This window comes from Monodelphis domestica, chromosome 7, assembly GCF_027887165.1.
Source record: "Monodelphis domestica isolate mMonDom1 chromosome 7, mMonDom1.pri, whole genome shotgun sequence".
Lineage (NCBI taxonomy): Eukaryota > Metazoa > Chordata > Mammalia > Didelphimorphia > Didelphidae > Monodelphis > Monodelphis domestica.
Window position 1 is genome coordinate 94,257,729 of NC_077233.1, and position 14,598 is coordinate 94,272,326.

At 43.3% G+C, this 14,598-nt stretch overlaps 1 protein-coding gene across 9 annotated transcripts in view; it reads left to right on the forward strand.

Annotated features, from left to right (window-relative positions):
* The window catches only part of ACKR2 (atypical chemokine receptor 2), a 58,060-nt gene extending 48,301 nt beyond the window's left edge, over window positions 1-9,759 (forward strand). For 5 of the 9 annotated variants that reach the window (XM_056805109.1, XM_056805106.1, XM_056805108.1 and 2 more), the window contains one exon: window positions 7,503-9,759. In XM_056805109.1, coding sequence (XP_056661087.1) covers window positions 7,533-8,645 — 1,113 coding nt within the window. In that variant the 5' untranslated portion in view covers window positions 7,503-7,532 and the 3' untranslated portion in view covers window positions 8,646-9,759. Of the gene's footprint in view, window positions 1-6,187; window positions 6,264-7,502 lie in introns of all 9 variants that reach the window. The other 4 variants (XM_016424358.2, XM_016424360.2, XM_016424361.2 and 1 more) reach the window with 1 other exon arrangement.
* The last annotated feature ends 4,839 nt before the right edge of the window (window positions 9,760-14,598 follow it).

Genomic DNA, 14,598 nt, shown 5'->3' on the forward strand with positions numbered 1-14,598 from the left:
CAAGGTAGTCAGAAAAACCTAAGTCTTTAATCAGGAATAGGGATAGGGTCCAACATTGGCCACCACTCAGAGTCCAGAGCCTGCACCCTGGGGACTCTGGGAACCGTATCCCTGGGAGAAGGCACCACACTAAATGCCAGCTCCGATGCCAGTTCTGCCCGGGGAGAAAACACCATGCTAATTGCTAACTCCAAAGAGAGATGGAACTTGGGGGGGGGGTCTCATACCCCCTGGAAAATTTGCTATGGCAAGCCTGCAGAGACAAACTACAAACAGGTTGCACACCTCTTTGCAACCTCAGGGGTATCACCTAGGGGTCAGCTATATCAGAACCAAGGGGGAGGGGTCAAACTCAGGAGCTGGACTACTGAGAGGAGAAAACACAATAAGGGAAACTTCTAAAATGAATAAAAGGTACTTAACATTAGCTATGTCCACAAATCCCACCTCCACTAAGGGTTCCCAAACAGCTCTAAAGTCCATAGTTTAACCCCAAAACAGGGGGCTTGGGACTAAGGTTTCTCAAAGGGCAGAGGTAAACTGAGTCATCCAAATTTCTCATCAAACTTTATGAAATTTGGAGTTCCTGCCAATTCTTACTTTCTTTTTAAAGGTAGGTCGGGACTCGTTAACTCATGAGTATTTTTGGTTTTGCCACAAGAAGAAAGATGCCTTTGTAATAATATCTTGTTTTTACTGAATCCTAGCTTTTGCCATAAGACTCAGTGTGGCAGCCTCATTTCACTCATAGTTCTTCAGTCCTTGCATTCCCTTCGCATTTCACACTTTCGGATTGGCTATTGTGACAGAAAAAGAAAATGACAAAACTTGGAGATGTGGGAAAATCGAGACACTAAAGAATTGTTAGTTTTGAACTAATTCACCCATTCTGGAGGGCAGTTTGGACCTATCCCCAAGGGGCTATAAAATAGCACAAACTCTTTGACCCTGTAATATCTTTACTAGGTTTGTATACCAAAGAGATAAAAAACAAAAAGAGGAAGGACCTATATATACAAAAATATGTAAAGCAGCTCTTTTTAGGGGGGGCAAAGTATTGAAAGTGAGGAGATACCTATCAATTGGGGGATGGCTAAGTTATAATATATAATTATAATGGAATACTATGTGCTATAAGATAAAGGAGCTCAGAAAAACCTGGAAAGACTTAGGCAAACTGAAGTAGAGTGAAGTAAGCAGAATGAGGAGACCCAATAACAGCAGTACTGTATGATGAACAACTGTGAATAATTTAGTTATTCTCAGCAACACAATTCAAAACAACTGCAAAGGACTCATGATAAAATGCCATCTGCTTCCAGAGAAAGAGTTGATGGAGTCTGGGTCTAGACCAAAGCAAACTTTTTCCACTTTCTTTCTAAATAATTTTCTTGGTTCAAGTTTCCTTCTGCAAAAGGATCAATATGGAAAAATGTTTTCCATGATTGAGCATTGTACAATCTATATGAGATTGCCTACCATCTTGGCAGGGGTGGGAGGATAGAAGGGAGGGAGAGAATTCAAGACTCAAACTTCTTTTTAAAATGTTGGAAACTTTTTAGATGTAATGGGGGGGATTAAGTTAAGTTAAAAAAATTTTAAAGGGGGACGAGTTTGTTTAATGCTTTTTCATTATCCAACATTTTGTTTTCTGCCCATTTCAAGAAGCAAACTTCTTATGTATGAAAGGAGCAGTACCTTACACAAAGAAGAAAAAGAGCTACCATTTCTGTAATGCTTTAAGGTTTGCAAAGGGTCTCCTTCACAACTGTAGGGGAGATTAATACAAGGACTATTATTCTCATTTCACAGAGAAAGCAGCTCAAGTTGGTTAAAGAGGGAAAGTGATCTGTTCAAGTTCATAGTATGTAAGAGCTAGGTTTTATTGTTTCTGTGTCACTATCCTTTGACCCCTCATTTCAAACAAAACACCTCAGTGATATTCTAATTCTTACCCATACTTGCCTAATAGGATGTCAATGGCCTGCCCTACCTGACTTTGCTCTTTTGACGTTCTCTAAGCCCACCCATCCACATTGATTTAGCTCTCTTTGCTTTCTGCCTCTGTTATCTGATGACCCTAATGACTTCCCCAGAGCCCAGGCATTCCATTCCTTTATATTTTATCCTTTCCACTTACCAACATTGGTCATGGTCTTGATGTGACATTTTGCAGGATCCTCAGGTGGGATCCAGCTCCATTCAAGTGTATCTAGACCTGGTGCAAAAAACCTGCTAAATGTGGCACCCCCCCCCAAATGTGGTGGACCTAACTGTGGTGAAAGGTAGAATGCTGTAGTAGACTCACCCTGGTCTGGTTCAGATTTGGGATTGGAATGAAATGAAATACTCGTAGACCATCCATCAGTTTAAAATTTTTTTTACTTAGTCATAGCATGTACAAAATATTTAGCGATGACACAGCATTGATTCATTTGGGCAATTTCTCTCTTTTTATGTTGGCCATGCTATACATTGGTCAGAACCCTGAGGAGGTGTTCCCTTCTACACATGTATTGGTTAAGATAATAGAAAATTTTGTCCAAAGCTTTAGTCTCCTGGGCCAATTAAGTCTCAAAATTGGTCTCAATACCTCTTTAAAAAAACAAACAAACAACTTTTACCTTCAATCTTAGAGTCAATACTGTGCCATTCTCTCTTAATTAGTTGGGAACACCTCCGGTTGTCCCCTCACTGTTAACTACCACTGACTAGCACTCTAGTTCCATTTAACCACTTATCAGTTAGCTTTTTAAAAGGTTATATCCTTCAAAGATAAAGCAATAATAAACATTATCTCCCTACACCTCAGGAACACACTTTCTGCTATACCACTTTAGGCTCTCAGACTTAATATAGCTTCTACATAGCATGAGGGCCATTAATTTCACATTCAAAGGCAGCATAATTGCTAGATGAGTGGTTTCATCTACCATTGGGTTGGTTTCCAAAAGGTCACTCCATATTCCATGGGGAATTCCAAAGCTAAGGGGCCTAAAAAACCAATTGTGGATTTGCATTCCCAGAATCCCAAAGGCTTGTTCTCCTAGACTTTGAGGACTTAAAAGATCAGAGCTTTCAGATTAATCTCCATCAACAATGGAAGAATAAATCTGGAAGCCAAGGACCAGCGTACATTTCACTGGGATACCTGTGAGCCTTAGAGGAGAGGGCCCAAGACCTCTATGCTAACATCATTGTCTCTCAATGGATGACATTAATAAAGGGGTTAAAAAAAAAAAGAGCATCTAAAAGAAAATGAATATCAGAGCCCTAGTAAGGCCTTTTTGAGTGCACTCCCAGTTCCATTTCTGCAACTGCAGCCAATTGAAAGGCTGCTCCTAACCACATTGCCTAACCACAAGAGCTCAAGTCTCTTTTTTGGTTTGCCCATCCTTCCAGACTCTTTCCTAACTTTGGACTTGATGTTCAGGCTGGACTTTTAGCATACTTCTGGAGGAAAAATCTGGGCTAGTCCTATTGCTACTTTCTTGAGCATATTGAGTACTACACTACCCTAGGATCTCAGTGATAGGCTAGGGACTTAAAAATTCTCAGTGATCTGAGAGGGGTCTGATCTAGGACAAAGTCTGATTGCTGCCCTCCTAGTCTGAGCTGTGTAAATGCCTGACTTGGGTTTGGGTCTATGCAAGGATATAGTTCTGCTAGACTGCCCCTGCCAATCAGCTGGAAAGCTTTGTTGCTTCAAAATGGCAGACTACAGACTCCTATTTGGTCTGAGTTTCCTGTCTTGGTTATTCCTTACAGACGAGGCTGGATGCTGGGAGTGAGATCTTGTTCTGAGTTTGGAGTCAGAGTCACACCACTACTGTTCCTGGCTTCTGAACTTCATCCCTTCTCAGTGCAATGCCAAGGACCTCCCTCTCTGAGGCTACACCCACATCCCCTTTGCACTCTGCTTTGAATCTGTGACCCAGATTTGAGTAGTTGGAGTCCTGTCTCAATTGCAGTGCCCCATATGGGTCTGGCACCCACTTTTGTGCTGGTATGCAGCCTTTCCCTAGGCATTGGAGTAGTCCATGCACTGGGTGCTCCTGCCCAGACTCTGTCTCTGTCTGTTCACTCATTGTTACTTTTTCCCCTGGATTTCTGCATCAGGATTCATTTCTGGTACATTTTATAGATCTGTTTGGAGGAGTTGTGAATAAGAGCTCATATGCATTACTTCCTCCTACTTAGTGATCTTGGCTCCTCTTCTGCAGAATTTCTCCAAAGCATTTCTCTGACAGAACCAAGTTCCCTAACCTTCTCCCTATAGGGAGACATCATTAGACACCCTCTGAATATGTCCCAGTCCCATCACAGCAATAACTCTAAAAACTCTCTGTTCCTGGAAAAGGAATAGAGAAATAAACCATTAGAAGAGAATTTAAAATCCAGAAACAGAATTAAATTAATATAAGCCAATGAACTTGAGGCAGGAATAAGTCTCAAAGCTACTTCCTCTGGATATGGATGTTTATACTTCATTTTCATACTTGGAGAACCATTCTTTCTCAGCATGGACATTCCATCTAGCACTGCAGATCCCCATCCAACAAACCTTTATTTATGAAGCATCTACTATGTCTTCATTGCAGTGGCTGCCAGGGATCTGGAAATAACATAATCTCTGCTCTCAAGGTGCTTATTCTTCTGGCAGGGAATAAAACAGGTAAAGAGAAAATGTTCATTCATGGTTATCAGAGGAAGGAGAGAGCCCTCTTGTAAGAAGTGGCACACAAACCAATGTAACCAAAATCAGAAGGGTAGCAACAAATTGGGAAACAATCTTCATAAAAACCTCTGACAAAGGTTTAATTACTCAAATTTACAAAGAGCTAAATCAATTGTACAAAAAATCAAGCCATTCTCCAATTGACAAATGGGCAAGGGACATGAACAGGCAGTTTTCAGCCAAAGAAATCAAAACTATTAATAAGCACATGAAAAAGTGTTCTACATCTCTTATAATCAGAGAGATGCAAATCAAAACAACTCTGAGGTATCACCTCACACCTAGCAGATAGGCTAACATACCAGCTATGGAAAGTAATGAATGCTGAAGGGGATGTGGCAAAGTGGGGACATTAATTCATTGCTGGTGGAGTTGTGAATTGATCCAACCATTCTGGAGGGCAATTTGGAACTATGCCCAAAGGGCGATAAAATACTGTCTGCCCTTTGATCCAACTATAGCACTGCTGGGTTTGTACCCCAAAGAGATAATAAGGAAAAAGACATGTACAAGAATATTCATAGCGGCGCTCTTTGTGGTGGCCAAAAATTGGAAAATGAGGGGATGCCCTTCAATTGGGGAATGGCTGAACAAATTGTGGTATATGGTGGTGATGGAATAATATTGTGCTAAAAGGAATAATAAAGTGGAGGAGTTCCATGGAGACTGGAACAACCTCCAGGAAGTGATGCAGAGCGAAAGGAGCAGAACCAGGAAAACATTGTATACAGAGACTGATACATTGTGGTACAATCAAAGGTGATGGACTTCTCCATTAGTGGCGATGCAATGTCCCTGAACAATCTGCAGGGATCTAAAAAACACTATCCACAAGCAGAGGATAAACTGTGGGAGTAAAAACACCGATGAAAAGCAACTGCTTGAATACAGGGGTGGAGGGGATATGACTGAGGAGAGACTCTAAATGAACACTCTAATGCAACTACCAACAACATGGAAATGGGTTTGAATCAAGAACACATGTGATACCCAATGGAATCGCTCATGGGCTATGGGAGAGGTGGTGGGAGGGGGGAGGGAAGAAAAGAAAATGATCTTTGTTTCCGATGAATAGTGTTTGGAAATGACCAAATAAAAATTAAAAAAAAAATTAAAAAAAAAAGAAGTGGCACACAAGCTGAGACCTGAGAGAATCAGGTAAGAAATAGAAGCAGGGAAGAAGACTTGGAGGATAACCTCAGATTTGAACAAAGGAGGAAAATGGAAAGTCCTGTTTGCATAATAGCTGGTAGACCAGTTTGGCTAATATGAGGAGAAATGTGAAATATTCCTGTCAGTGCAGGCTAGTGCTAAATCATGAAGAGTCTTACAGGTCAGCCTGAGGACAAAGTTATTTTTTATAACTAGAGGTCAGGGGGAACCATAGAAGGTTCTTGAGCAGTGGAATGACATGATCAGATTTATGATTTGGGAATATTATTTTGACAGCAGTGTAGAGGGAAGATGGGAGAAAATGAAGAATGAAAGCTAAGAGACCAATTGGGAGAATGTTACAAAAATCCAGGTGAGAAATGGTGAGGACCAGAACTAAATGGTAACTGTGTGAGTACAAAGAAAGGGATGAATGAAAGATAGGTTGTAGAGTAAAAACTGACTAGTAAAAATTACAGATTGGACATGGAGACTAAGGGAGAGGGAAGAGTCAAAGATGACTCCAAGGTTGCAAACCTGTATGCCTGGAAAGTGCCCTCCACATAAATAGAAGAGTTTGAGGGAGGGATAGGTTTGGGTTAAGATAATTCATTCTGTTTTGGTCATGTTGAGTTTAAGATGTTTATGGGTCATCCAGTTGGAGAGAGAGTTCTGGAAGATGATTGGTGATGTGAGATTGGGGCTCAAAAGAGAGGCTAAGGTTAGATGTATGTATAGCTAGTACTGTCTTTGGCCTCACTCTTCCAGAGTGAAGTTAGCTATATCTTCACCTCGGGGATCTAGGAGTAACTCCTTAGGTAGTTGGGGTGTCTCTTCTCTAATGCCATCTGGCTGGAGTACCCTTTTGAGATATGTTCTTTTTCCTACCCCCCCCCCCTGTTAAGAGTTAACCTTAGTTCTACTTAACCACTTGTATTACTTAGCCTTTGCCAAGGGATATTTCCATGAAAGATATAGTGATAACAAAAGTATAAAGATTTTCCTCTTACCCTAGTACCCCAGGGCACACTCTCTTCTATAATTCATTCTTTATGTATTGCCTTTTAAACCCTTAACTTCCCTCTTGGGATCAATTTTGTGTATTGGTTCCAAAGCAGAAGATTGGGAAGGATTAGGCAATGGGAATTAATTGACTTGCCCAGGGTCACACCGCTGGAAAGTGTCTGAGGTCAAATTTTAACCAGATCTCATCTCTGGATCTGGCTCTCAATCCACTGAGCCACCTAGCCATCCCCTTCTATAATATTTTATACTCTCAGAGAACAGACTTAGACTTAATAAAGCTTCTCTATAGCATTGGTCCCATCAAGTTCACATTTAAATGTAGCATTGCTACTGTGTGATTCCTCAAAGCAGTCACTTCCCTCCTCTGGGTCTCAGATTTCTTCTCTGAAAAATCATCCTCTGAACCCATGTGGATAATTGAGTTGCTTATATATGCACATACACACACACACACACACACACACACACACACACACACACACATATATATCCTGATATTTGTTTCTTTCCTAGAAGTAAATGTTTATTGAATGGCATATTGCATCTTTGCCTAATCTAACTTGTTTTTTTCCTTTTGATTTTATAGTTCATTGGAAAAGTCTGCTTACCCTCCAACATGGCAGCCACCTTTCCTCCTGCCTCATCTGCCCCAACTAGCCTTGAAAACACCAGCCTCTATGACTATTACTACTTTGAAAATTTCCCAGATACTGTCTGTAGGAAGGAGGCCATCCTGTCCTTTGGCCAAGTGTTCCTGCCCATCTTCTACTCCTTGGTTTTTGTCCTGGGTCTGGGAGGGAATCTTTTCTTCCTTATTGTTCTCCTCTACTCTGCCCGTAGCAGACGGGTAACTGAGATATACCTGCTCAACCTGGTTGTTTCTAACCTCCTCTTCACCATAACCTTGCCTTTCTGGGGGGTGTCTGCAGCCTGGCACTGGGGCTTTGGGGAGGTCCTGTGCAAAATCATATGCACCCTTTATACCACTAGCTTATATGGCAGTATCTTCTTTCTTGGCTGTATGAGCCTGGATAAGTATCTGGATGTTGTCCACGCCCAGACCCACCATCGTCAGTGGACATCAGCAAAGAGCCGGCTCCTTACTGGTGGTGTGTGGACCGTGGCCCTGGTGCTTTCCATCCCTGACCTGGTCTTTGCTCGACTGCAGGAAGGCCCTAGCGGGAGGCAGAATTGCCATCTGGACTTTGGAGAAAATGGGCCTGTATGGAAGTTGGTCCTTCGCTTTCAGCAGAGTGCTCTGGGATTTATCCTCCCACTTTTCACTATGGCCTTCTTCTACACTCGAATAGTCTGTGTCCTCACAGTCCTGAGACCTCGGGGAAGGAGCCGAGCCCTGTGGAGAGCTGCATTACTGGTGGTGACCTTCTTTGCATTGTGGGGCCCCTACAACATTACGCTGTTCTTGCACTCGTTGCAGGACTTACAGGTCCTGGAGAGCTGTGAGGTCAGCAAGCATCTAGACTATGCTCTTCAGGTGACAGAGAGCATTGCTTTCCTGCACTCCTGCCTTTCTCCTTTCCTCTATCTCTTTGTCCACCATCGGCTCAAGAAGCATCTCAAAAAGGTTCTGGAGGTCATCTTCAAGAGATGCAGGGAATCTGCTGCCCATCCCTCTCAGGCCAGTTATTCAAATAGTTATTCCACAGACCAAGAAGAAATGACAAGTACTGGCAATCTGGAACAAAGCTTACAGGATCATAGAATTTAGGGCAAGAAGAGACTTCAGAGGTCATTTAGTCCAACCGCCTATAAAGATTAAAATTAATATACAATAACCAAATAATATATTTTATACAGTTTTGTTAATAATTAAAGCAAAAGAATTGCCTGAATTCAGCCTGGTTGCAGGTCAAAAAGGCAGCATGGGAGGAGCAAACATCCACTTAAATACCCATAATGTGATCTCACCAACATGGAGAGGCAGGAGAGATTATAGGGAATTTTGGGAAATACTAAGGACTTCTGGGAAATGAAGTCAAACATTCAAAATCTCCATTTATACAGCCTCATTTCTCAAGGGGGAGAACTAAAACAGAGTATAAGTGACTTGCTTAAGGTAACTCAGGCAGTAACTATCAGATCTGGGTTTTGAATCCAAGTCTTACTAGATAGAGCTCTTTTATAATGAAGACAAAGGTTCACCAATTATCGTGGTGGCCTGTTGCTTCAAAAATTATCCATGCAGAATCAGAAGATCTGGATTTGAATCCCAAGCCTGATGATTATTAACTGTCTTACTACAGCTTGGGGTTTAGTATGGCTCTCAAATTCTTTGATTATAAGAACCTCCTTTTTTTTCTCCCCTATTTCCTCTAAGAAGGCAGGTAATATGATATAGATTATACATATATTATCATATAATTCATGTTTTCCTATTTGTCATTTTGTGAAACAATATATATATTGCTTATGCTACAGAAAAATCCATAAAGGAAATAAAAGAAGAATGATATGTTTCAATCTGTACTCAGATTCTGTCTATTCCTTCTGTGGCAGTGGATATCACTTTTATGTCATGAGTCCCTTGGAACTGTCCTGGATCCTTGTTTTATTAGTAATAGTTGTTATTCACAGGTGATCAGCATACATTGTTATGGTTACTGTGTACAATGTTCTGGTTCTGCTCACTTCACTTTACATCACTTCTATATAAGTCTTTTGAGATGTTTTTGTGATTACCTTGATTTGTCATCTCTTGTGATACAATAGTATTTCATTACAATAATACAACTTGTTCACCCATTCCCCAACTGATGAACATCCCTTCAATCTCCAGTTTTTTGTCACCACAAAGAGGTACAATAAATATTTTAGAACATGTAGTTTCTTTTCCTTTTTCCTTAGTCGCCTTAGGAAAGAAACCTAATGATATTATTGGATTAAAAAGTATACACAGTTTTATAACTCTTTGAGTATAATTCCAGATTGCTCTCCCAAATGGTTGGATCAGTTCATAGTTCCTCCAACAATGTATTAGTGTCTCTATTTTTCCATATTTCCTCCAACATTTGTCACTTTGCCCTTTTATCATTTTCACCAATAAGAACATCATTTTAACAACCAAAAAACCTGACAAACCTTCACACAATAATAGATATATTATTCATATCCATTGGTTGAAGAAATATATAATGAAAAAAATGATAACACGGGGATTTTCAGACTCCTTGCAGAAACTCCATAGGTCCTTATGAAGTCCATAGTCCACAACATCCATTAATTTAATGGAAACAACCATGAATTTGGAGTCAGAAGACATAGCTTAAAGTTTCAGTTATCCTATATACTCCCTATATAATTTTGAGCTACTCATTTTCCTCTCTGAGTCTCATCTTCAGTTATAAAATAAAAGGGTTGGCATTCTAGAAAGCAATTTTAAATTATGTCAGAAATTTTACAACATGGCTACAACTCTTTGATCCAAAGAGCTCATTGCTCTACATATCCCCTAAGGAATCTGTAAAACAAATCATAGTAGCACCTACTAGTTTCCAGGTTTTTGTGAAGATCAAATGACATAAAATTTCTAAAAGCACTTAGCATAGTACCTGGCATGTAATCGACGCTATATGAATGCTAGCTATAATATTTGTTATTATTAAGGAGACTAAAGTCAAAAGAAAATGGTGTTTTTTTATATACTAAAATATTCACAGCAGCAAAGCTCTGGAAACAAAGTAGACGTTGGGGCCTATATGAGCTTTCTAGCCTCCTTGTCAGAACACAAGGAGGCTAGAAAGCTCACACTAATTCTAACCTTCACAAATGGAACATTGAGTAATCATTCTCTTTGCCAATAAAGAAGTCATTATTGCAACTTGAGCTCTAGGTAATAAATGTAATGGAATATTATTAAGAAATAAATGCGGAGAATTTAGAGAACTTTGGAGACATTATAAATTGACACAAGGTGAAGCAAGCAAAACAACCACTATATTATTGGAAGTAAAAAGAACACTAAAATGAAGCCAAATAAAGGCTGGCCACATTTGGAAGGTCATTGTTTGGAAAATGGAGTGTTTACTGCTTCAACATCTTTTGCTTTATATCTTTCATTAAATTGTTTAGTAAGTAAACTTCCCTTTGCAATCATGTTATGTGATTAATTTTGGCTGGACAGAAAAGTTTCAGAGAAAAAAATGGAAACTCACATGTACTTTAATAAATCAGTAATATCCAAAGTGGGGTGTACACAAAATGAGTACAAACACAAAAACATTTCTTGGTATTGCTGGAAGAAGTCCTATTTATATGCATTTTTAGCCTAAAAAGAGAAAGAAATTAAGATTTACTCGTGTTTAATATGTGGATTGGCCGTGGAACCCTCAATCAATCCACCTGTCAGATGGGTCAAATGGCATACATGTTAAAAAAGATATTGGGAGTGAAGAATGGGAGATCCACAATGCAAAAGAAGGGTTGTGATACCTTGTAGTTTAAGTGTGTCTAGTTAAGTAGATGGCAAATTATATTATCTAGCTTTACACGAACTAACCCTTAGAAAATGAACAAGTGGTTTAAAAAAGATTCTTACTGCAAAGACATAAAAAAAGAGAAAAAAACCTACTTGTACAAAAATATTTATAGCAGCTCTTTTTGTGGTGGTGTTAGGGTCCGTTTAGGGGCCAAAGGAACAGAACAGACGCTGCAATCCGCACAGAGAGGTAGTTTATTGTAACTCACTTCCACATGCGTAGGGAGGATCCCAAGGCAGGTCCTCCCCGAAGCAAATTTAAGGCAGGCTTATATACCTATGGAGCCTACCAAGGATCAATATGGTTATCTCACAAGGTGGAGGGGTCAAGGTGGTTATCACACGGGGTGGGGAGGTCAAGGTGGTTATCACACGGGGTGGGGAGGTCAAGGTGTTCATCACACAGGGTGGGGAGGTCAAGGTGGTTATCACACGGGGTGGGGAGGTCAAGGTGTTCATCACACAGGGTGGGGAGGTCAAGGTGGTTATCACACGGGGTGGGGAGGTCAAGGTGGTTATCACACGGGGTGGGGAGGTCAAGGTGTTCATCACACAGGGTTTGTTGGTTTAGAGGGGGCACTTATCTATGTCGGGTACGTTGGCCTAGGAAGGGTGCTTATCTGCCCCGGTTCGTTGGCCTAGTCCCCTTTCATTCCACACTTTTTTTTTTTAGCGGCTTGGGGTCCCTGAGGCCCAAGGTTGTTGGGTGATTACCATGGCTGGGGGTGGTTGGGCCTGTGAACCTTTGGGCAGTGCCTGCGTCAGGAGTAGTGGTACCTGTCTTCTAAGGAGGTTGAGTATCAGGGTGACCAGAGGTGGACCCCCAATAAGTAGGATTAGGATGACGAGTAGGATGCCTCCGATCGTGACAATGAGGCTGGTTAACCATGGGGAGAAATCGAACCATCCGTGGGAAGACAGTGTAGCCCAAGGTTTAGACTCTCTATCTCTCTGCCTCTTTTCGAGGTTCTTTCTGATGGTGGCTAAGTTGCTCCGGATAACTCCAGAGTGATTAGCATAAAAACAGCATTCTTCCCCCAAAGGGCGCAGAGGCCTCCTTCCTTAAAGAAGAGGAGGTCCAGTCCCCGTCTATTCTGCAGCACTACTTCGGCTAGGGAGCTGTGGGACTGTTCTAGAAACTTAATGGAGTCCTCAAGGCGCTTAATGTCTCTATCTATTGAGGCCAGGACGGGTTGCAACCCAACCTCTTGGTAGACGAGGGCCTCTATTCCTGTGGCCTCTCCTGTTACCCCTAAGATAGCTGCTATAGTCAGGCCTACGGCTGCCCTTTTCTGGCGGTGGGTTGCATGCTCCAGGGCCCCGGGGATCTCGTCCTCTGAGTGGTAAAGGACTCTGGGGACAATGACGGCTGCTACGCAGAACTCCTGGCCCGTGTTTAGGTATGCGACGGAGACACATCTTTGTAGTCCGGAATAATAACATACCCATCGCGTACCGGTGGGAGGTCGGAGATATGAGTTGGCAGGTACGGAACCTAAAGCCATGTTGGTGGCACAGAGGGAGGTGTAGATCTTCTGATCAGTGGGTTTGGGTCGGCCCACACAAAGTCCTTTTCCCTCCATTTCCACAGTAACCCCGACGGTGGTATCCATCCAGTTGCAATTAGAATCTTGAATGGAGTCTCCTGGGTCAAGTATGGTTAGGTTGGAGGGGGCTAGGTTATGGCCATGCCCCGAGAGGTACGAGGATGGGGTAAGGCACAACCAGCAGGAGGAAGTGAGATTTGGCCGGGTGTTATTCAGGGCTAGGAAGGTGCCGTCGAGTAAATCGAGGTATGGGTCCAGTCTGGGGTTCGAATTCCCAGCTGCGCGGGTGAGGGGTAAGGGGAGTATCAGGATGATCGGGAACCAGGTCTTGGTTAGGGCAAGGAAGGGGATTGCCGCGAGGAGCAGGGGGGGTAGGGAGCCAATATCCGTGGCGGCGGACCTCGGAGGGGTAAAGGTTGGGGGGGTAGGGGTAGGGGGGTCGGTGAGGGGATGGGGTTCAAAGGACCACTGCCCTTCAAAGGGGTCCCAAAAGATGTGCTCATCGGGGGGGGGTTCAGTGGGGGGGATCCATATGGGGGGTGGTGGCGCATTGGGCAGCCACTCAGCCAATATCTTGAGGAGCTTTTGGCTTGATTCCGACGAGTCTCCTGTATAGGGCTGAATGTAATGCCCCGTAATGTTCCTGATGACGGCCATAGCGGTCCCCGTGCATGAGGAGCTGGCATACTGATACCACGTGACTACCCTGCAGGTCGGGGCGGGCGTGGGTGGGTCCCTTTGTGGGGGGGGGGGGAGGCAGGTGTCGTTTCCCTAAGTCTAGTCTTGGGCTCTGGTTGCCGGTGCAGAGTCTGCAGTGGTCCTATGCTGTGGGAGGCGGTGACTGGTCTTTTCATAATCCGGAAGGTGGTCCCAATGTTTCTTCTCCCCCTTGCATATTTCCTGAGGCCCCAAGTTCGTCCATACAACCAGGTCCCGGACGTTGGTTGGAGGACCGTAAAGTTGAGGTGGGTACACTGGCGGGGTGCGGGGTGACAGGCAAGTCTGATAAGGGGGTCCTGTTCTGGTGGGGCCCAGGAGGGACTGCCCGTTACTGCAGTTTCGCAGCCCCAGTAATGACAGTAGAACTGGCCCGGGGAGTTGCAATAAGGCTTTTCCGGGTTGTGACTAGGACATGCGTAATATGACCCGCCGGTGCCCCACTGGTTACACGGGGGGCCCTTGGGTCCGCTGATTCCATAGGGGAATAGTCTGCACACCTCGATTGTAAAGGTCGGGGTCAGTGGCGTGGTGGTGGTGGCAAGGGTGACCCACTTGGTATGGGTGGTGGTCCACCCGGCTGGCCGGTAGTAGACATATAAGCATGTTAAGGTCCAAGTGGCCAGCCTGTGGGGGTTCACATCCCTCCGTGGTCTGAAGGTTCGGGTAGTGGTGGTCTCGACGGGGACGGTGGTCTTGACAGGAACAGTGGTCTCGACAGGAACAGTGGTCTCGGCAGGAATGGTGGTCTCGGCAGGAACAGTGGTCTCGACAGGAACAGTGGTCTCGACAGGAACAGTGGTCTCGGCAGGAACAGTGGTCTCGGCAGGAACAGTGGTCTCGGCAGGAACGGTGGTCTCGGCAGGAACGGTGGTTTCGGCAGGAGAGGTGTGCTATGGGTTTCCCGGTGGATGTTATGTATC